Raw genomic sequence first — 22,109 nt, 5'->3', positions numbered from 1 at the left:
TGATGTCCCGGATTTTTTGTGTGTCAGCCTGCAGTGTTTCATTGTTTGGGTCAATCTTCAGGGCAGCTTGGTATTCTTGGAGTCCTGTAAAAACAAAATGGCAATGGTGGATTAGATAATAATAAATAGTCATTTATGGGTGGACCGGTGCTTTATAAGCATAAGGTTTGAATAGTTTGCTACTACATGGTTGCACTCCTATCATGTGCGATAATTCATGTTGTAACCACAAGCACTAAGAAGCGTTGTGTTGGTTTGGAAAACAGTAGGTTCTTGCAAGAAATTAGAACTATTTACTATTATAATTACTAGAAAACAGACTAAGAATAGGAATAATTTTTGTTAAATTATGGTGTTTTTTGTGCCATTATTGGCGAGTGTTCCATTCACCAGCAGCTGAGTTCCATTACAGGAGTGTTTTTTTTTTTTTTACCTAAATAAAGTAATTAGTGTAAAATAAAATAGCAGTGGGGTACTTACATTTACATACAGGTTCCCAGGTACTTTTGAGAAAAAAAATATGTTTAGTGTATTGTTATTGCCGGTGCCGCTCAGTAAGTTAGATCATCTTTGAAAAGTTATTTTATGTTAGTAGTTCAATTCAAAACTTTTCCATCCTCCAGAGTGCCAGTGTTCTCTGCAGTGGACATTTGTGGGTGTTTTTTGTAACTTTGACAAAGTAAATGTCTACTACACAGGATGCTGGTACACAGGAGGGTATACTATAGGACAGTGGTTCTCAAATGGGGGTACGCGTACCCCTGGGGGTACTTGAAGGTATGCCAAGGGGTACGTGAGATTTTAAAAAAATATTCTAAAAATAGCAACAATTCAAATATCCTTTATAAATATATTTATTGAATAATACTTCAACAAAATATGAATGTAAGTTCATAAACTGAACATCAAATCAAGTAGGCTATTCCATTCATTACAATGCAACAATGCAATAATATTCAATGTTGACAGCTAGATTTTTTGTGGATATGTTCCATAAATATTGATGTTAAAGATTTCTTTTTTTGTGAAGAAATGTTTAGAATTAAGTTCATGAATCCAGATGGATCTCTATTACAATCCCCAAAGAGGGCACTTTAAGTTGATGATTACTTCTATGTGTAGAAATCTTTCTTTATAATTGAATCACTTGTTTATTTTTCAACAAGTTTTTAGTTATTTTTATATCTTTTTTTCCAAATAGTTCAAGAAAGACCACTTGGGGACGGCGTGGCGAAGTTGGTAGAGTGGCCGTGCCAGCAATCGGAGGGTTGCTGGTTACTGGGGTTCAATCCCCACCTTCTACCATCCTAGTCATGTCCGTTGTGTCCTTGGGCAAGACACTTCACCCTTGCTCCTGATGGGTGCTGGTTAGCGCCTTGCATGGCAGCTCCCTCCATCAGTGTGTGAATGTGTGTGTGAATGGGTGAATGTGGAAATACTGTCAAAGCGCTTTGAGTACCTTGAAGGTAGAAAAGCGCTATACAAGTATAACCCATTTATCATTTACAAATGAGCAATATTTTGCACTGTTATACAATTTAATAAATGAGAAACTGATGACATGGTGCTGTATTTTACTTCTTTATCTCTTTTTTTCAACCAAAAATGCTTTGCTCTGATTAGGGGGTACTTGAATTAAAAAAATGTTCACAGGGGGTACATCACTGAAAAAAGGTTTAGAACCACTGCTATAGGAGACACAAAGTTAAATATTTTAAAAATGTATTTCTTAATTTTTTCATGATTTTGATGATTGTATGTTACATTGAATAAAAAAAACTAAATAAATCAGTATCTCCTAAATCGGAATAGTGTTAAAAATGTATATATTGTAAACCAATGTTTCGGGCTCTAATCAGTAAATGAACTGCAAAAACTTTTTTAGCCTTTAATCCAGGGGTGCTCACACTTTTTCTGCAGGCGAGCTACTTTTCAATTGATCAAGTCGTGGGGATCTACCTCATTCATATAAATATAATTTATATTAACTTATTTATGAAATATATGTTTTTGTTAACAAGTTAAAGGTGTTTAATGTTAATAGAAGCATGTTTAACACATATAGTTAATATTGTTAATAAATTAAAGGTGTTTAATGATAATACAAGAATATTTAATACATATAGTTAATATTGTTAACAAGTTAAAGGTGTTTAAAGATAATGCAAACATGTTTAACACATATAGTTAGTATTGTTGACAAGTTAAAGGTGTTTAAAGATAATACAAGCATGTTTAACACATATAGTTAATATTGTTAACAAGTTAAAGGTGTTTAAAGATAATACAAGCATGATTAACACATATAGTTAATATTGTTAATAAATTAAAGGTGTTTAATGATAATACAAGAATGTTTAATACATATAGTAAATATTGTTAACAAGATAAAGGTGTTTAAAGATAATGCAAGCATGTTTAACACATAGTTAATATTGTTAACAAGTTAAAGGTGTTTAATGATAATACAAGCATGTTAAACACATATAGTTAATATTGTTAATAAATTAAAGGTGTTTAAAGATAATACAAGCATGTTTAACACATATAGTTAATATTGTTAACAAGTTAAAGGTGTTTAAAGATAATGCAAGCATGTTTAACACATATAGATTCCTTTCTTTTATGAAGACAAGAATATAAGTTGGTGTGTTACCGGATTCTGATGACTTGCATTGATAGGAATCAGACAGTGGTGCTGATAACGTACGCATTTTCAAATGAAGGAGAAAAAAAGTCCTCCTTTCTGTCCAATACCACATGAAAGTGGTTGGTTTTTGGCATCTTATTTGTCCAGCTTCCGTACTCCTTTGTATACACTTTACAAGAAATACATTGGCGTCAAACTCCGTAGCTTGCTAGCTTGTGCACGCCAGCTTTCTGAGACTCTTATTTTGTTAGCGCAGGCAGGATGAAGCAGCGCTTTTATTGTGCAACTGTGCAGTCGGTCTTTGGAGTTTTGACGACAGGTACGGCGCCAGAGTCTGTTGAAATAAAAAGTGTTTCTCGCCTTCCTGTCGGTAATTTTTTCTTAATAATGAGCTGGCAGCAGCCAGCGTCATCTCAGAAGACCCTCGGGTGCCGTGAATGTCAATCAAGTGACGAAAGTGACGTCATAGTGAAGATTTTTATGATCGCTCGTTTTCAGAACTATTTTTTTAATGCCTGGCTGGCAATCGACTGACACACCCTCCGCGATTGACCGGTAGCTCGCGATCGACGTAATGAGCACCCCTGCTTTAATCGGTCCGAACTGAATTAACCTCAAATCAAATAACATTTGCACCATATTCTAAATGATTGATATGTACCTGTATGTGGATTTGGTATGGTTTGATAATAAGACTCCAATTTAATGTGGTGCATTTCAGACCTTCCGTATAAAGCTCTAATTGGCAGAAAGCAGACCCTCGTCGCACGTGTGCTCTGGCTCGGGCCGCAGCATTGGCAGAAACGGCTGGAGTCAGCAGTTCAAGGGCCTGCACAGAAAGATCTACTTCAATGGTAGTATCTTTACAAAGACTGCCGACTGGATAGAAATTTGCTGCAAGTCCATCCGTATAATTCAGACCACTCTGACCTTCGAGGAGTCCTCGATGGCCTTGTGAAGGTTCCGTAATTTCAGATGACACGCAGCCCTGTTTGAATACAGAGCTGGGATTTTTCTGTTGAGCCTTATAGCCAGGTTGTAGGCGTTCAGAGCACCAAGGTAGTTTCCGGCTGCAAAACATTTGCTAGAGAACAAATATGATTTCAGCTGGCACTCAGCCGTGCATGTCATAGATGATGGCGATCGGAGTGGACTTGACTCACTTTCCTTTCTCTTTCAACCAATCAGGATTTCTCTCTTCCTCCCTTAAGTCGTTCAGCTCCTCCACATCTGCATTAACTGTTCGTCTGGCCTCTGCTTGTTTTTTCAGCCACTGTGCTCGGCAAAAGAGGAAGTCCCAAATCTTTGATGGCATTCTTTAGCAGTTACTATTTGACTGAAACGGACTCAATTGTTACCTCCTCTTCCTCAGCAACCATTGACTCTCTGAGGGCTGTGGGGAAAACTCGAGGAGTGAACGAGACCTCTATGTTTCCCGGAATTCTTGGAGCAGGAAGAGCCACGTGTTTTTTCTTGCCCTCGTCTTTGTTTCCACTTCTTTGATCTGAATACATTAAAAAATACTTAATTCAAACTGAAATGATCTGTTATTTCCTCCTGAGAACCAGCATCCTCTATAGTAAACATTTGTTTTTTTTTTAGTTACAAATGTATAAAAAAATAGCCCTATAATGCAAAACTGTCCACTATGGAGGACAATGGCTCTCAGGAGGATATGGCATATATGGAAATCACTTACCAAATATGACTTTTGATTCATGTGACCTGCCTCCGTCAAAGTTGTCTTTAAGAGCTTTTATTTGATTTTGATTGGCTGTCCGGCTCTGGACTTTTAGTCTCGCTCCTTCCTCGTCTTTCTTCTTCTCCTTCATTTGCCACGCTTCTAGTTCAGCAGTGGTTGACTTTCTTTCGTCGTCCTTCATTTTCTGGATTTTTTCTCGCTCATCCTTTTCAATCTGCATCATCAAATATACATGTTCACTTACTTTATGACTCTTTCATGATATCATTAGAGATTACAAATGGTTAGAACTTGGCAGTGTCCTACATTCATCATTGTCTTCAGAGTGTACTTCTTTTCTTTATGCTTTTTTTCCGATTTGGTTTGGGCTTCTGCAGCAAGCTTTTCCTGCATTTTGGACAGTGCTCTGAGTCTAATTTCCTTTTTTGTTTCTTTATCATCTGAAAAGGTGTCGGTATAATTAATATATAAAATACATAAAGAGTCAATTATGTGTATATGTATTTGCTTTGCAGTCTTACATGTGCTTATTGCTAGATGCTCCCACAGTTTATTGGTCCTCTTTGACAAACTGATGACTGCTACCCCATTTCCAATCTTTGCTGAGCTTTGATCATCGTCAACAAGCTCAGACAGGAAGACCTCTAATAGAAAAGGCGGGAAATGAACCTGTGCACAAAACAGAGTCAATAAACAATGACTGAAATCAGGAACACATTTTCTTTCAAAACATTATTCTGCAAACATTTTTAGACCAGTATGTTTATTTATTCTCACTGTAATTGCTTTAGATTTCCTTATTGAGATGCATTTTTTCTAACAACTTCCTTTCTTTCACAAAGAAAGTCATCTAACGATATGTTGCATATGTTGTGTAAACTGCACTGCAACCAAGAGGTATTATTTAATATTTCAGTTTCCTTATTTAGCTACAACACAAGCTTTTGATTTATGTTTACAGTGGAATGTCCCAAAGTCATACAGTTTCAAATGTGTGGTCAAAGTCAAACAAAACAAAGTTTGAACAGCACATCTTTAATTCGGCATCAATTGAATTAATCCCATGAGTGTGCCTTTCTTTTTCTTTGGCTTTATTGTGTTTTTGTGACTGTCATACAGAATGATACTACTGATGGTAAAAATAATACATGTAATGAGAACCCTATAATTATAAATGTAAAGGACCAGGCATTGTAGTACAATATAAACGAAACAATTAGCTCATTAAAGGGGAACCTGTTTATGTCCACTCCCCTTAGCTTGGCTGACTCACATCGACATAAATGGTTGTCAACATAACCGAAAGTCTTAATACTTGGACATGTACTTGTGACTTTGGACAGAGACATAAGGAGAATGGGCAATCAAGTATTTTTGAATCTATAAGTTTGTTGACATAATTTCCCTCTGATTGTGTATATTGTGATTTTGATTCTTCTGTTTTAATATGATGTTTTATCATATTATCTAACAGCTGCTGCCACGACTACTACGACAATAAAGCTTTCATACATTGAATATTTGTGAAGCATAAAAAATTGTACATATTGTGATTTTGATTCTTCTGTTTTATTATGATGTTTTATAATATTATCTAACAGCTGCTGCCATGACTACAATGACAATAAAGATTTCATACATTGAATATTTGTGAAGCATTAAAAAAAAACATTAGATAGGTGCTTTTTGTTAGTTGCTGTAATAAAAAAAACCCAAGTTATTTTCAAGCTTACTTTGCACTGAAAAGGAAGTCACTGTCTGTGCAGGTTATAGTGCTTTGTAAGAGTATAGTAGTTGTTGCTGTTGTTAAAAATGAGGCCGTTAATATTACAGGTGTCCATCAAAATGACACCTTTGGGTCTTGAATTTTATATAAGGGGGCACGGTTTACGTATAATAAGAAAAACATGGTGGACCAGTAGATAGATGGGTTGTCGACATAAGAGGCTTCCACTGTATCAGTTATTCATTCACAAAAAAATATATTTTACCCCCTTCAAAAAGCATGTAGTATTTATAGCATTGAAGTGGTTGCAGCTAAAAATGTGTGTTGTCCACATTATTATTATTGAAAATGAGGCCGTTAATATCACAACTGTCATGATCCGTTTTCCTATATGTTTTAGTCTGTTTCCTGCGTGCACCTTGTTTAGTGTTGGTTTCCATGGGCACTGATTCACCTCACCTGTCTTTGTTTAGCAATTAGTGTACCCACAAGGTGTTTTGGCTAATCACGCCCCTTTATAGTTTTCTGTCACCGAGCATTAGTTGCTTGGTCAAGGCTCACTATATGCGACATTTACGGTTGCCTGGTTTTTCACCTCGCTCTAGTGTTTTTTTCTGCACACTCGTACTCCTCGCTGTTCACCCTTGGTGACATTTTGTTTTTTTGGCTGCTTGTTAGCGTCCTCAATTTTTGTATTTTTGTCCTGCCGTTTAATTTATTAAAAGCTTAATCCTACCTACACGCTGCTCCAGCTTGTTTTCTGCGTTGGAGGGAACACGACCAGCGCAGCCATGCGCCCAAGACGTAACATGAATTGATTAACGTGGACCCCGACTTAAACAAGTTGAAAAACTTATTCGGGTGTTAACATTTAGTGGTCAATTGTACGGAATATGTACTGTACTGCGCAATCTACTAATAAAAGTTTCAATCAATCAATCAATCAAAACAACACATAAACTGAACATGTTTCCATCAAAATGACACCTTTGGGTCTTGATTTTTATATAAGGGGGCACTGTTTAAGTATAACAAGAAAAACATGGTGGACTGGTAGACGGGTTGTCGACATAAGCGGCATTCACAAATAAATATGTTTTACCCCCTTCAGAAAGCATGTAGTATTTACAGCATTGAAGTTGTTGTAGCTAAAAATTTATTTTTCCCACAAGGCCTCAAAATAATTAATAGGAGCAATACCTTCAAAATGCCATTAGGTGACAGTATCAGTCTGCAAACACCTCCATGTTCCCCGCTTTATTTATATGCTGGGCCTCTTCAAATGATTAGATTCACTAGTGCAGTGGTTCTTAACCTGGGTTCAATCGAACCCTAGGGGTTCGGCGGAGGTCAAGACACACCCGACTCATCGTGTAAATAAAACTTTTCCCTATCGGCGTATTACGGATACAGCAACAGCAGAAGTCACACTGATTTGCAGGTGTGTAATTTGTTGTGAGTTTATGCACTGTGTTGGTTTTGTTCTTTGAACAAGGTGATGTTCATGCACGGTTCATTTTGTGCACCAGTAAAAAAACATGGTAACACTTTAGCATGGGGAACATATTCACCATTAATTAGTTGCTTATTAACATGCAAATTAGTAACATATTGGCTCTTAACTAGTCATTATTAAGTACTTATTAATGCCTTATTCGGCATGGCCTTATTATAACCCTAACCCTGACCCTATAACCCTAACCAAATAAATCTAAATTAAGTCTTTGTTACTTAGAATATGTTCCCCTAGTGTCCAAATAACTCTAAATTAAGTCTCTGTTACTTAGAATATGTTCCTCATACTAAAGTGTTACCAAAACATATAACTTTGTCTTGAATTTGAAAGAAAAAAATACATTTTATTTTCCACTAAAGAAGGGTTCAGTGAATGGCATATGAAACTGGTGGGGTTCGGTACCTCAAACAAGGTTAAGAACCACTGCACTAGTGTCATTTTGTTTTACTATACTGTGGGTAAGTATTTGGTAATTTTGTTTAAAAGTTAGACCGTTACTTAAATCAGTGCCTGTAGTAAAAGTTTTATGATGGTGACAGACTGGAAGCATCTCATTCGCTTCCTATGGGGTAATGTAACAGTTACTAAAAAAAGCCATGAATTATTACTGAGGCATATGTTTAATTTAATGTTACCTTCAGGTACTCGTCTGATGACAACACGTCCACCTTCTTGGCTCCTTTCAGAGGGACGCTAATGTAGACCATGGACTGTGTCTGGGTCCAGGAGTGGTCTGTCACTAGCAAAGGCATCTCCTTCGGTGGCCGGTAAGTGCTGCTCGTACACAGACAAAACATCATGCATAAACTTGGACGAAAAGACACTAGATTGTCAACTCACCTGGATCGGTAAGTCGCCACCAACAAAGTTGTTGTGCTGTTGTTATTTTTGGTGGTGTCTTCGGCTTTGAACGACTAGCATTAGCATTAGCATTAGCTGTTAACAAACAAGTCAACCGCAAACTGTACAGTCGCTATGGAGACGAGAGTGGCGCGGATGGATTTCAGTATCGACAGATAGTATCGATACTAAGGGCAGTGACAATACTAATATGATATCGAAATGTTTTCCATTTGTCATCTGGGTTACTTTTATTTTTGTTGTGTTGTTACATCGTTGATATTCTTATACTTGTATATTATTACATAGTTTCCAGCTGTATAATCACTCGCCATACAGCAATAGATGATATCTGTCTATTACCTGACCACTTCTATGTTAGCTACCTCTCTTTGTTTATAATGTATATTTTCTGCTGGATCTACTCTCTATGTTATGCTGCAGCTGTTACATATACTGTAATATTGTATGTGGTAATTGTTATATATTGTATATATTATATAAAAATATAATATAATAACAAGCGGTAGAAAATGGATGGATGGATGGATAATATAGCGACCCCGAAAGGGACAAGCGGTAGAAAATGGATGGATGGATATCAGTATATATTATATACTGTATATATAATATGCAAATATTACATATCCATTCATCCATCCATTTTCTACCGCTTGTCCCTTTCGGGGTCACGGGGGGTGCTGTAGCCTATCTCAGCTGCATTCGGGCGGAAGGCGGGGTACACATGTTATATTTTTTATATTGCTACTATGGTACATTTTTAGTCTACTTTACACCTGCATTATCCTTTCCATCCTTACACTTTCCATCCTTTGTAACTGAGCTACTGTGTGGAACAATTCCCCTTGTGGCCCACAAGGGAAATAATCATGAAATGCTGTTAGTATATTAAATAAATACTAATAAAAATATATTTTTTACAAACAGGAAGTTGCAGGAATGTACACATGATCCCCTGCTTACATCTCATTGTGCAACATGTGAATGTTTTAATGGGAACTAAATGCAATGTCTGAAAGGGGTACAAATTATTTCCAAAGCAGGACCCCCACCCAGACAAACAATAAAAGTACACTGTTCATGAAAAACAATATTTTTGTTATTGTCATTGTAAGTGGGCCTAAACACTTATATTAGAAATGGAAATGACTGCTGTCATTTGATTATAATAATAAGAGAATGTTGTCTGTCTATCTGTGTTGGCCCTGCGATGAGGTAGGGACTTGTCCAGGGTGTACCCCGCCTTCCGCCCGAATGCAGCTGAGATAGGCTCCAGCGACCCCGAAAGGGACAAGCGGTAGAAAATGGATGGATGGATGGAGATTGAACTTGTTATTTAGTCAGGTTTGGGACAGGTGTGCTGCTGGTGTAGCCACAGTGTGCACGTCTGATGTGGCTCACATGGGCTCCACTGAATGCTCAGGGAGTTTTTGCGTTTGCTCACACACATGAAAAATTACAGGGGACATTGCTTGTAGGTCATTAAAGTTTGTCTAAGTCTAAGTTTACAAACTTTTTGTACATTTTGTACAAAGGCAACAAACAAACCAAAAGGATTTGAACAAAAGCCATGAGTACGTTCCACTTTTGGTTGGCACTAATGACTTTGTTGAGCAATCAAATACAATAAAGTTAGTTATGCTGTCAATATCAAATTTCTAACTACACCAGACTATATATCAGATGTTACATAGATGGATCCTTATTGAATCTATTGTTAAATAGGTTAGACTTGTATAGCGCTTTTCTACCTTCAAGGTACTCAAAGCGCTTTGACACTATTTCCACAAGCACCCATTCACACACATTCATACACTGATGGCTGGAAATGCCATGCAAGGCCCTAACCACGTCCCATCAGGAGCAAAGGTGTCTTGCTCAAGGACACGACGGACGTGACTAGGATGGCGGAAGCCGGGGATCGAACCAGGAACCCTCAGGTTGCTGGCACGACCGCTCTACCAACCGAGCCACGCCATCGAAATTGGTAAATATCTTGCAATATTAATAGTATTACCTGAACAAACAAGAATAATTACTTAAGTCTAGTAACAAAAAGGCACATATAGTGTTATAATTTCTCTCTGAAGCACTCTAATGTTGTCCATCCATTCTTCTAGAACCTGGTCAACCTGTCCACAGTCTACCTGTTGTGTCAACTATTTTTTTTAAGTTCTACCACCTGGTCAACCTCTACAGAGTCTACCTGTTGTGTCAACTATTTTTTTTAAGTTATTGTGCTTCACTTGTACACACACTTTTCTTCTGTTTAATTTTTCATGCAAGACTTTATCCACATGTTTTGTTACTATTTTAATCCCTTAAAATGTGCTGGAATCATCATTACTCTGATGGACCAACCATCACTACATACAGCATGTCAAATAATTTAAAAATAACTTTTCCAATAAGATACTATGCGCTTTGCTTTTATATTACCGCCGTCCTTAGATCACAGCTTCCTGTTTTGACTTTTGAACAGGCCAATTGCCAATATCTTATTGATGTAAAGTTCATTTGTGACGTGTTTTATGAAAGATTTCCCATAAACGCGCATAACCTTGTGACAGCTGTAATCAGAAGAAGATACGCGATGGAAACTTCTTATCTGTTCAGCATCACTATTGTAAAATGTGAAATAAATCATTGATTTCCACTTTGTTTTATCTTTATTGCCGGATTAGGGCAAAAGCTCCCCTGTTGTGTTATAGTCGATAAAGGCTTTGTTTTTGAATAGGTGGCATATGCTTGTTGTCACGCTCTCGAAATAAATCAAAATGTCCAGTTATATTCAACTCTAAACTCTGCCTATACAAACATTGAACTGCTCAAGATGTGCATTGGCAAGCATTTTTGTTCGGCGCAGATGACTTATTTGACTAATAAGACTGAAAGTAACAGAAGTGAGTTTTTAGCATAGAGTTAGCAAATATATGAAATACATCAATATTACATTTATGCTCATAGCATGTTGACATGACACACAGTTGTTCATTTTAAAAATGAATAACACTGAAAAAATGAAATTCAGGTAACAGCACTGTGCTGATACTTAATTACTTATCATTTTCTACCGAACTATACTTTTACCGAATTGTTGTTGTTTTTCCCCAAAGAAAATCAACTTTTCGTATAGTTGGGACAAGGAGTAACACAAATATTTGAAAATTTACAATTTCCGAAGGATTTAAATTATTTATATTCCATGTAATTGCAGCTGGGATAGGCCCCAGCAACCACCGCGACTTCGAGAAGGACAAGCGGTAGAAAATGGATGTATGGATGTATGGATGGATGATATCTAACAGCAACAAAATGTATTTTTCCAACATTTAAGGAAGTTTACAATAATCTTTTAAATTGTATTTATTAAATGTAAAATCCGATCAGTGGGCAGAAGATTTTGTCTTATATAAAAAAAGTATTTTATAGTTAATTTTGTCATGCATTTATAAATTTTATATTCTGAGGACGCAAATGGCACTGATTTTGTGGAATGGCCCAACTATAGTGAGTAGTTATTGAACACATGATGTGACTATAGAGTTCATTTGTATAGAATACAAGTAACGAGTTTGAATTAAATGGGTATGAAATGTTTTGTACCAACCGTAAAAATAAGAGAGGAGGAGGTGTGGCTCTGGATGTGGACAAAAATATCAGCTGTAGTATTGTCAATGATATGTGTTTAGCTGTTGAGGAACTCTTCGAATGCGTCACTGTGGAATTATCATTTTCAAATAGGAAACACATTATTGTAAGCTGCGTTTATAGGACACCAGGATCCGACTTGAAAATATTTAATGAATGGATGGAAAAATTATTTAAGACAAACAAAAAATATATAGTATGTGGTGACTTTAATATCAACCTTTTGAATCCTAATAAACACAAACACACAGCAGAATTTATTGACACCATGTTCTCCATGGGCTTATTCCCACTGATCACACGACCCACAAGAATCACAACACACAGCACCACACTTATTGACAACATATTCTGTAACATTGTAGAACAGACTGTAATTGGAGGCTTGTTAGTGAGTGACGTCAGTGATCATTTACCAGTGTTCTTGGTGTACAATATTAACTGCAGAACATCCAAACCTGTAAATAGTGACTATTATCGAAGAACCACAACAGAACGATCATTAACAGCACTTAAGAATGATTTAGCGAAACAAAACTGGGATTCTGTTTTTCAAACGTCAGATATAAATGCAGCTTATAATTTATTTCATGACATTTTTTTCTCACTTTATGATACACACTGCCCCATCAAAAAATGCACTATAACTAACTCCACAAAAACTCCATGGATAACCAAGGGGCTTGCAAACGCTTGCAAAAAGAAAAATTATTTATATAGGACTTTTTTTAGGCATCAAACCATAGAAACAGAACAAAAGTACAAAACATATAAAAATAAATTAACCAGTATATTAAGAGCAAGCAGAAAAGAATACACCACCAAACTATTAATCCAAAAGAAAAATTATATAAAGGGAATTTGGAAGGTATTAAATACAATTATTGGGCATGGTTCAAACAGTCCTTGTTATCCGGAGCTTTTTGTTGAGAACGACCAAATCATAAGTGACAAGAAGATGATTACTGATGGCTTCAATATGTTTTTTGTTAATATTGGGCCTGAGCTGGCAAAAAAAATCCCAATAAATGATGAACAGCCCACGGAATTTATTGAATAAAATCCTTACTCGATGTTCCTTACTCCGACTGTTGAAAAGGAAGTATTGGAGGTTATTCAGAAAAGCAAGAACAAAACATCACGTGACATTTAGGACCTCAACATGAGGACTGTCCGGAATGTAGCGGAAGAAATCATCAAACCATTCACATACATCTGCAATTTATCTTTTCAACTTGGACAATTTCCTTCACAAATGAAACTCTCAAAAGTCATCCCCATCTTCAAATCTGGAGACAAACACCACTTCACAAATTACCGGCCCGTCTCCCTTCTGCCACAGTTGTCAAAAATATTGGAAAAATTATTTGATAATAGACTTCGTGGCTTCATTGAAAAGCACAAATTATTATCTGATTGTCAATATGGGTTCTGTCAAAATAGGTCAACTTCATTAGCTTTAAGTGATTTAATAGAAAACATTATTAATGGTATCGAGAAGAATACATTTGTTATAGGAATTTTTATTGACCTGCAAAAGGCTTTCGATACCATTGACCACCAGATTTTGGTAAATAAACTGGAAAACTATGGCATAAGGGGAGTGGCAGGGAAATGGCTGAAGAGCTACTTGAATGAGAGACAGCAGATTGTTCAGATCGACCAATACCAATCTACACTCATGAACATAACCTGTGGAGTCCCCCAGGGGTCCATACTAGGACCCACACTATTTATAATGTATATCAATGAAATATGTAAAGTATCAACACTGCTGAGTTCATCCTCTTTGCTGACGATACAACCATTACATGTGCAGGTGACGACATGAAGCAACTTCTGGCCTCTGTAACTGAGGAGATGATAAAGTTAAAAACTTGGTTTAATACCAACAAATTGTCTCTGAATGTAAAGAAGACCAAAATCATGCTCTTTAGCAATCGAAAAAGTAATATACCCATCAGGATTGTTATTGATGATACACCAATAGATTATGTTCAACAAAATTCATTCTTGGGAGTGGTAATAGATGAAAATATATAATTGAAGCCTCATATAAGTTACTTGAGGACAAAGGTTGCTAAATGTGTTGGAATGATGAGGAGATCATGTCATTTATTGAACACCAATGCTCTGCTGTTATTGTACCATTCATTTATTATGTCGTATAATAAATGAATGTCGTAATTATTGTGTTGAAGTCTGGGGAAATTGTTATAAATCCCATCTATAGCTTTTAGTCACTCTGCAGAAAAAGGCCATTAGGATTGTGTCCAATGTTCACTACAGACATCATTCAAATCCACTATTCGCAGAGTTAAAGCAACTTAAACTGCACGATGTGATCAAATTTAAAACTGCTCAAATTATGTTTAGGGCATCCCAAAACTCTCTACCATCCAATATACAGAACCTATTCCAGGATAGAGATGCTCACCATAGGTACAGTCTAAGAGGAAACAACAAATTATATTTGCCAGAATTTAGAACAACTTTAAAGTCAATGTGCATAATTTCAGTGCGTGGAGTCAGTCTGTGGAACAACTTAGGGGAAGAGTTAAAAACGTGTTTTAACATGATTCAATTTAAAAGACTGTTTAAAAAAGAAGTACTGAAGAAGTACGAGGAGGAAAGAGAGTGATGCCCTCAGCACAGAGCGATGGGAGAGAGGTGTATGGTCAGAGAGTGTTTGGGCCTGTGAATTTGTACGTGTATGTGTGTGTGTGTGTGTGTGTGTGTGTGTGTGTGTGTGTGTGTGTGTGTGTGTGTGTGTGTGTGTGTGTGTGTGTGTGTGTGTGTGTGTTTTGTCTCGTCTTGTCTCAAAGTAACAGTGGTACTATTGTATTGTTAGTGTACAGGAGCTTTTCTTGTTTTTGTTTGTATAGTATTGTTCTTGTATTATATTGTTTATGTTAAATGTGGAATGAGTGAGAGGGGTTGGGATATTTTAAGCATCTGCTTCATCCAACCCCTTTTCAAGCCTTGCATAAATGTCTCTGCCAAAATGTAAAAAAAAAAAAGTGTTTTGTTGTACTGTGCAGGTTTGAAATAAATACTTCAATTCAATTCAATTCATTTGTCTGTATTTTAATTACTTAGAAACCTCAGAAAATATATATTTATTGTTTATTGTTTACAACCATTCAGGTAGAATGTAAAGCATTCACGCACTCATGCAAACTAACCAAGCAACATTTTTAAAATTTGATTCTAAAATAGTTACATTGATGCATAATAACAATATACACCAACGGCAAGGTATGAACATAAACTATTTCTTTACTTCATTTAGCTGCTCATTGTAGTGAGACACTAGAGATAAGAGATGAGCGATAGTATAACAATAACCCAGTTGATAGTACAACCTTGTCTTGAACCTTTCACACTTTTTTCTTGCTGACTTCAGCGCAAGTCAGCACTGTGTGCAACAATTTGAGGAAAGCCTTTCGTAATTTTATTTTGATGATTAGGTATAGCATTTCTGCAGCTCGTTTTTTTATTGGCAACCCCGCATGTTTAAAAAAAATCGAATTAATTATTTATTAATTAGATATTTTATTAGTGTAATTATCTACTTTGTCACCAGTAACAGATAGCTAGAATGCATATTTTTTTTGTTCAGATACATTAGTTAGTATCATAGCATCTTTAATATGCAAAATGTGTCACATGTTTAATTTTTTCTCTATGAGACCCTTGGAGGAATAAAGGACACTCCTGAAGTAAAGAAAAACAATATCTTCACCTAAAAAGAACTTGAATAAGCTATTTGTCAGATTAGGAAAGAATGATCAAATTAGTATATATGTGCCGGAATTCTCAATAAACCTTTTGATGCTTGCCAGACAGATCCTTGACATGAATATTTAAAAAATCTGTCTTAAGGTAAAGTCACACTACACATCTCAATATTATTAGTTCATGTAGGTTTTGCATTGATATGTCAAGAACAAATAATGAATGGATAATGCATTGTTTCCCAAAATCTGACATCTAACAACAGTCTATGTCTAAATCATGATTATATTGAATGTGTAAGATGAATATAAACTTAACAATGGATTTGAACACTTATTTTGTTTTCAGAAAGACAATAATGATCCATGTGATGGAGTCCATCTTAGGTGGGTTGGGTTAAATGTCACTGTTAATGCATCACTGCTACAGGAAAAGGGAGGAGAAAGCCCGTGCAGGGCTTCAAATAAAAGTTGACCTTTTTCTATTGCATGCACACTTTTAGACAAGAGTGCAGTTGCAGGTGGAAAAATGGGGAAAGCGTTTTTTATTAGTAAAGGTGTTGGGGTAGTTTGTATCATCCTGGGAGCGGGAGCAGTGGCCACAATAATAGCTCTTAGTGTCGTTTACTCACAAGAAAAGGCTAAAAATGATGATCAAGTATTGCCAACAAATGGAGGAAGTACATCCAAGCCCCCGGGGACCACGACGGTTGCCCCGTCTAACAACCCTTGGGACAAATATCGACTGCCCAAGAACCTGGTACCAGACCTCTATTATGTCACACTGTGGCCCCGGCTTACTAAAGATCCAACGACTGGTCTCTATGTCTTTACAGGTAAATGTATTTTTATCTAATCAATGTTTGGTTCCTGAGTCTTTAGAGTCCTAAGAAGACAGGAATAAGTCCTAAGAAGGCCCTTTGCCATGATTTCCAAGATTAAATCTGATATTTCACTTTCTTCTTGCACATTGTTAAAGTTAAATGTAGGTTAGCCTTCAGGGGACAAAGGCTGACTTCTGTGTCTTTTCAATAATATGTGCTGTATTTTTGGTCATAATTTTCATTGTGTTACTTCATTTTACATGATCTTTCTGAAGACAGTTTTTTTCATGTGAAATTTAAAAAAAAAAAATCAATGTCCAATTATTTTACATGACAGTTATTCCACAATACCCAAAGTCAAACATGACATGGAAGTCCTTAATTTAAAAAAAAAAATGTTGGATTCATACATCAGATCCATCAATCAACTTAAGCCCTAGACAAAATTACCAAACATGTAATTTTTTTATTTTATTTTATCCCTTTAAAGGCCTTTTGATTAAATTATGTAACAGTTGTCAATTGCCGGTTGTATGAATTTACATAACATGAGTTAAAACTTTTATAGACAGATAAATACAAATATAAAAACCAAGGTGCTATTTGCCGAATGTAAATGAAAACAGATATGTTTTCAAAAAGGTTTTAAAATGCGGTATTGACAGGCTGCAGAAGCACATGGTGGGAACAGTTGACCAGCATAAAGTATTATGCACACAATGCAAGAAATAATGTATTTATTTTTTCAGCTTCAAATATCACATTAAAACACAAAAGCAGTAACATAAAATCCCAACGATCGTCACACGCACACTGGGTGTGGTGAAATTTGTCCTCTGCATTTGACCCATCCCCCTGGGAGGTGAGGGGAGCAGTGAGCAGAAGCGTGCGCCACACTCAGGAATCATTTGGTGATTTAACCCCCAATTCCAACCCTTGAATCTGAGTGCCAAGCAGGGAGGCAATGGGTTCCAGTTTTATAGTCTTTGGTATGACTCTGCCGGGGTTTGAACTCAGAGCGGACACTCTAACCACAAGGCCACTGAGCTGGAATGTGGAATGTGGATAAATGAATTACAGGCAGACAAACAGACAGTTTGTTGTTGATATAAATAACAAAAGCTCATTTAAATAAGAAGGTCCACACCAGTAATCAATTGTACAAACCTCGTTTCCATATGAGTTGGGAAATTGTGTTAGATGTAAATATAAACTGAATAGAATGATTTGCAAATCCTTTTCAACCCATATTCAGTTGGATATGCTACAAAGACAACATATTTGATGTTCAAACTGATAAACATTTTTTTTAACTTTAGAATTTGATGCCAGCAACACGTGACAAAGAAGTTGGGAAAGGTGGCAATAAATACTGATAAAGTTGAGGAATGCTCATCAAACACTTATTTGGAACATCCCACAGGTGAACAGGCAAATTGGGAACAGGTGGGTGCCATGATTGGGTATAAAAGTAGATTCCATAAAATGCTCAGTCATTCACAAACAAGGATGGGGCGAGGGTCACCACTTTGTCAACAAATGCGTGAGCAAATTGTTGAACAGTTTGAGAAAAACCTTTCTCAACCAGCTTTTGCAAGCAATTTAGGTATTTCACCATCTACGGTCCGTAATATCATCAAAGGGTTCAGAGAATCTGGAGAAATTACTGCACGTAAGCAACTAAGCCAGTGACCTTCGATCCCTCAGGCTGTACTGCATCAACAAGCGAAATCAGTGTGTAAAGGATATCACCACATGGGCTCAGGAACACTTCAGAAACCCACTGTCAGTAACTACAGTTGGTCACCACATCTGTAAGTGCAAGTTAAAACTCTCCTATGCAAGGCAAAAAACGTTTATCAACAACACCCAGAAACGGCGTCGGCTTCGCTGGGCCTGAGCTCATCTAAGATGGACTGATACAAAGTGGAAAAGTGTTCTGTGGTCTGACGAGTCCACATTTCAAATTGTTTTTGGAAACTGTGGACGTCGTGTCCTCCGGACCAAAGAGGAAAAGAACCATCTGGATTGTTATAGGCGCAAAGTTGAAAAGTCAGCATCTGTGATGGTATGGGGGTGTATTAGTGCCCAAGACATGGGTAACTTATACATCTGTGAAGGCGCCATTAATGCTGAAAGGTACATACAGGTTTTGGAGCAACATATGTTGCCATCCAAGCAACGTTACCATGGACGCCCCTGTTTATTTCAGTAAGACAATGCCAAGCCACGTGTTACATCAACGTGGCTTCATAGTAAAAGAGTGCGGGTACTAGACTGGCCTGCCTGTAGTCCAGACCTGTCTCCCATTGAAAATGTGTGGTGCATTATGAAGCCTAAAATACCACAACGGAAACCCCCGGACTGTTGAACAACTTAAGCTGTACATCAAGCAAGAATGAGAAATAATTCCACCTGAGAAGCCTAAAAAATGTGTCTCCTCAGTTCCCAAACGTTTATTGAGTGTTGTTAAAAGGAACGGCCATGTAACACAGTGGTGAACATGCCCTTTCCCAACTACTTTGGCACGCGTTGCAGCCATGAAATTCTAAGTTAATTATTATTTGCAAAAAAAAAAAAAAAGTTTATGAGTTTGAACATCAAATACCTTGTCTTTGTAGTGCATTCAATTGAATATGGGTTGAAAAGGATTTGCAAATCATTGTATTCCGTTTATATTTACATCTAACACAATTTCCCAACTCATATGGAAACGGGGTTTGTACATGCAGCCATAGTAGATCGCATAAAACACGCCCACTAATAGTGCCTGCAATTTTATAGTTTGCACACTCTGTTTAGTGCGGGACATTTGGATCTTAGTAGATCATGCCCTTTGTAGCCTACCTTTTGTTGAAAATTATTTCACCTCAAAGTGTTTAAGTTATGTCAGTAGTCTAATATTATCTTGTGAATGCTGTTGTGTGTCATTCCAGGTGATTCCAGTGTAGAGTTCATGTGTGTTGAAGAGACAAATCTGATTCTCATCCACTCCCACAAGCTAAACTACACCAAATTCCCAAACAACCATTTAGCCATGCTGGTCTCAGTCGATACTGGATCCAAAGCACCATCAATATTGTCCTCCTGGCGCCAGAAAGAGACTCAGTACCTTGTTCTGGAGCTGGATGGTAAACTGATGAAAGACCACAGGTACAGGCTGCAAACAAAATTTACTGGAGAACTGGCTGATGACCTCGGCGGCTTCTATAGAAGTGAATACATGGAAGGTGGAGAAACAAAGTATGTGCATACGGTATCTATTATTGTGCTTGAATTGGTGCAAAATAAACCTTTGTTAACTCTTCATCTATGTAAGATAACGTTTGCTTCCCTGTTTTGCTGAAGTGTACTATGATGTGTGCAGAAACTTTGTTGGTTGGCTTTGGGAAAATAGGGTCAACTCCATTTCCCAGACATAATAGTAGTGTAGTGGTTCATATATCTGACTTCTTTGTAGCTAGTATGGGATGAATTTCTACTGAATCAACACCTCACAACCGCCATTATCTTTGACAGATATGGTCTGTCTTTCCCTCTTAGTCAGATAGCATAGGATAGGATAAGCAGTTTTCCAGAGAACTGTACTTGATGTAGGGATGTAGATATAAAGTATTTGTGTTTTATCACTCAGGGTCGTGGCCACAACTCAGATGCAGCCAACAGATGCCAGGAAGGCCTTCCCTTGTTTTGATGAGCCGGCTATGAAAGCCGTTTTCCATATCACTCTGATCCATGTCAACGGAACTGTGGCACTGTCTAATGGCGAAGAAAAAGGTTAAGATACAAGACAGTGATCATTACCAGAGATAACTATCGTGTTAATGGTTTTTAATGTGCCTATTTGATATATTCCATTGTGTAATTTTTTCCCAGAAAGAAGCTATGTCGTTGTCGATGGTCAGTCTGTGCAACAGACAGTCTTTGAACCAACTGAGAAAATGTCCACCTATCTGCTGGCTTTTATTGTCAGTGACTTTGACCATATCGCTGACACAATTGATGGTGTTAAGGTAACTTATTCATTTGAACAATAACAACAAGTGTCTTATTTAGCTTTGTTCAGTTTCGTACTATCAGACAAGTTTTAAAAACTGAAACCAACAAACCCAGATGTTTCCATATTGTATGTACTGCAAAAGATGTTCATTTATACATTTAATATGAATTTATCAATTACCTATTACCCATCACATCAACAATATGCAGCAAATTATATATACGTTTTATTTGTGATTTGTTTTAATTAGGTATGCACAGATATTGCATTGACCCAAGTACAAAATTACTCTGAATATAAGATGATCTCTCTTTTTCTTTTTGAATTTTCAAAACAAATTCAAAGAGAATCTTTTCAATATCAGTTAAAGCATGTTTCATTCATCATATTTCATCAGCCATATTTCTTAGCTGCACTACAGTACACTACAAATTAGCATCATAATGACTCTGGGTGTTCTTATTTTTGATTCGGTAATATGGTCTGGACCAAATTCAGTAGTACCTCAATTTACAAGCTTTATTGGTTCTGTGATGGAGCTCTTAACTAGTAGTAACTAAGGATCTCAAATCAACGTCAATTTAATTGTTGTTTGACCCCCCAAAACAGCACATTTTTAACATATAACATGCATTTTAAAAATAAAAACAACTTTTGGGTAGGAAATATTGTATGAAAGAAGACAATATAATTTACTACAAACAACTACAGTAGTTTCATAAAGTAATGCAATATTATTGTACTTCTTTTTAAATTCGATGACTCATCCACTTCTCAGCACTGTCCTTCACACTCACTTCTTTCCCATGTTTGGAAAAAGTTATGTCCATCTTTAGCAATACGCTTATGTCATAGTGAATGAGTAACACCAGATGTTTTGGTCGGGTCATTCAGGTTTCACTATAACATTTGCTATTTCAACTAATGGCAGGAATGCTGGTAACTCGAATGTTTGCTTGCAATTTAAAGCATAACTATTAGCAGAGAGACGGCTCTAATCCCAGAACACTCTTAAATTGAGGTACTACTGTACTTTTTTCCTTATAGAGCTGAGGGCTTGTGCAATATGCTTAGAACACGCAGCATAACTCATGAATGACGGATGTTCCACTGAATTTGGAATGAACAACCTTAGTGGTTTACGACATGTTCATTGTAAACTGAAAATAAAAAGGCAGAGGTAGCAGTTTGAAGTGTGGTAATTGGTAATTTAAATCTAGAGTACCTCTTGAAAACTTTGCACTGTACAATGTTTGACTTCCTCCAACATTTTTTCGCATGTAACATCTCAAGATGCTGTAATGAGGATAGCTCGATTAATTGAAATAAAAAAAATATGCACTGAATTAATGCCTTATTTACTTACTTCTTAGATTCCCCGCGGGGATTAATAAAGTATTTCTGATTCTGATTCTTACTAATAGGCGTCATCAGATTAATTA

The 22,109-nt window shown here is 36.7% G+C and overlaps 2 protein-coding genes across 5 annotated transcripts in view; one reads left to right on the top strand and one right to left on the bottom strand.

Moving 5' to 3' along the window:
• dnaaf4 (dynein axonemal assembly factor 4) overlaps positions 1–8,570 on the bottom strand; it is a 19,253-nt gene extending 10,683 nt beyond the window's left edge. For all 3 annotated transcript variants that reach the window (XR_009824274.1, XM_062035161.1, XM_062035160.1), the window contains exons 1-10: positions 8,435–8,570; positions 8,230–8,368; positions 4,874–5,021; positions 4,659–4,792; positions 4,350–4,566; positions 4,009–4,154; positions 3,814–3,923; positions 3,581–3,734; positions 3,374–3,479; positions 1–84 (exon numbers count right to left, since the gene is read on the bottom strand). The exon at positions 1–84 is cut by the window's left edge. Coding sequence is in view for 2 of the 3 variants with exons in the window: in XM_062035161.1 (XP_061891145.1) it covers positions 1–84; positions 3,374–3,479; positions 3,581–3,734; positions 3,814–3,923; positions 4,009–4,154; positions 4,350–4,566; positions 4,659–4,792; positions 4,874–5,021; positions 8,230–8,346 (1,216 nt within the window). In the remaining variant the exon portion in view is untranslated. The remainder of the gene's footprint in view (positions 85–3,373; positions 3,480–3,580; positions 3,735–3,813; positions 3,924–4,008; positions 4,155–4,349; positions 4,567–4,658; positions 4,793–4,873; positions 5,022–8,229; positions 8,369–8,434) is intronic.
• Positions 8,068–22,109, top strand: part of LOC133641430 (aminopeptidase Ey-like) — a 37,597-nt gene continuing 23,555 nt past the window's right edge. Inside the window, exons 1-5 of one of the 2 annotated variants that reach the window (XM_062035159.1) lie at positions 8,068–8,163; positions 8,236–8,442; positions 19,604–19,910; positions 20,302–20,444; positions 20,544–20,680. In XM_062035159.1, the coding sequence (XP_061891143.1) occupies positions 19,624–19,910; positions 20,302–20,444; positions 20,544–20,680 (567 nt within the window). In that variant the 5' untranslated portion in view covers positions 8,068–8,163; positions 8,236–8,442; positions 19,604–19,623. Of the gene's footprint in view, positions 8,164–8,235; positions 8,443–16,353; positions 16,680–19,603; positions 19,911–20,301; positions 20,445–20,543; positions 20,681–22,109 lie in introns of those variants that run through there. The other variant, XM_062035158.1, reaches the window with a different exon arrangement.

The sequence above is a fragment of the Entelurus aequoreus genome, linkage group LG24, assembly GCF_033978785.1.
Source record: "Entelurus aequoreus isolate RoL-2023_Sb linkage group LG24, RoL_Eaeq_v1.1, whole genome shotgun sequence".
Lineage (NCBI taxonomy): Eukaryota > Metazoa > Chordata > Actinopteri > Syngnathiformes > Syngnathidae > Entelurus > Entelurus aequoreus.
This window is presented reverse-complemented; position numbering and strand designations above follow the sequence as displayed.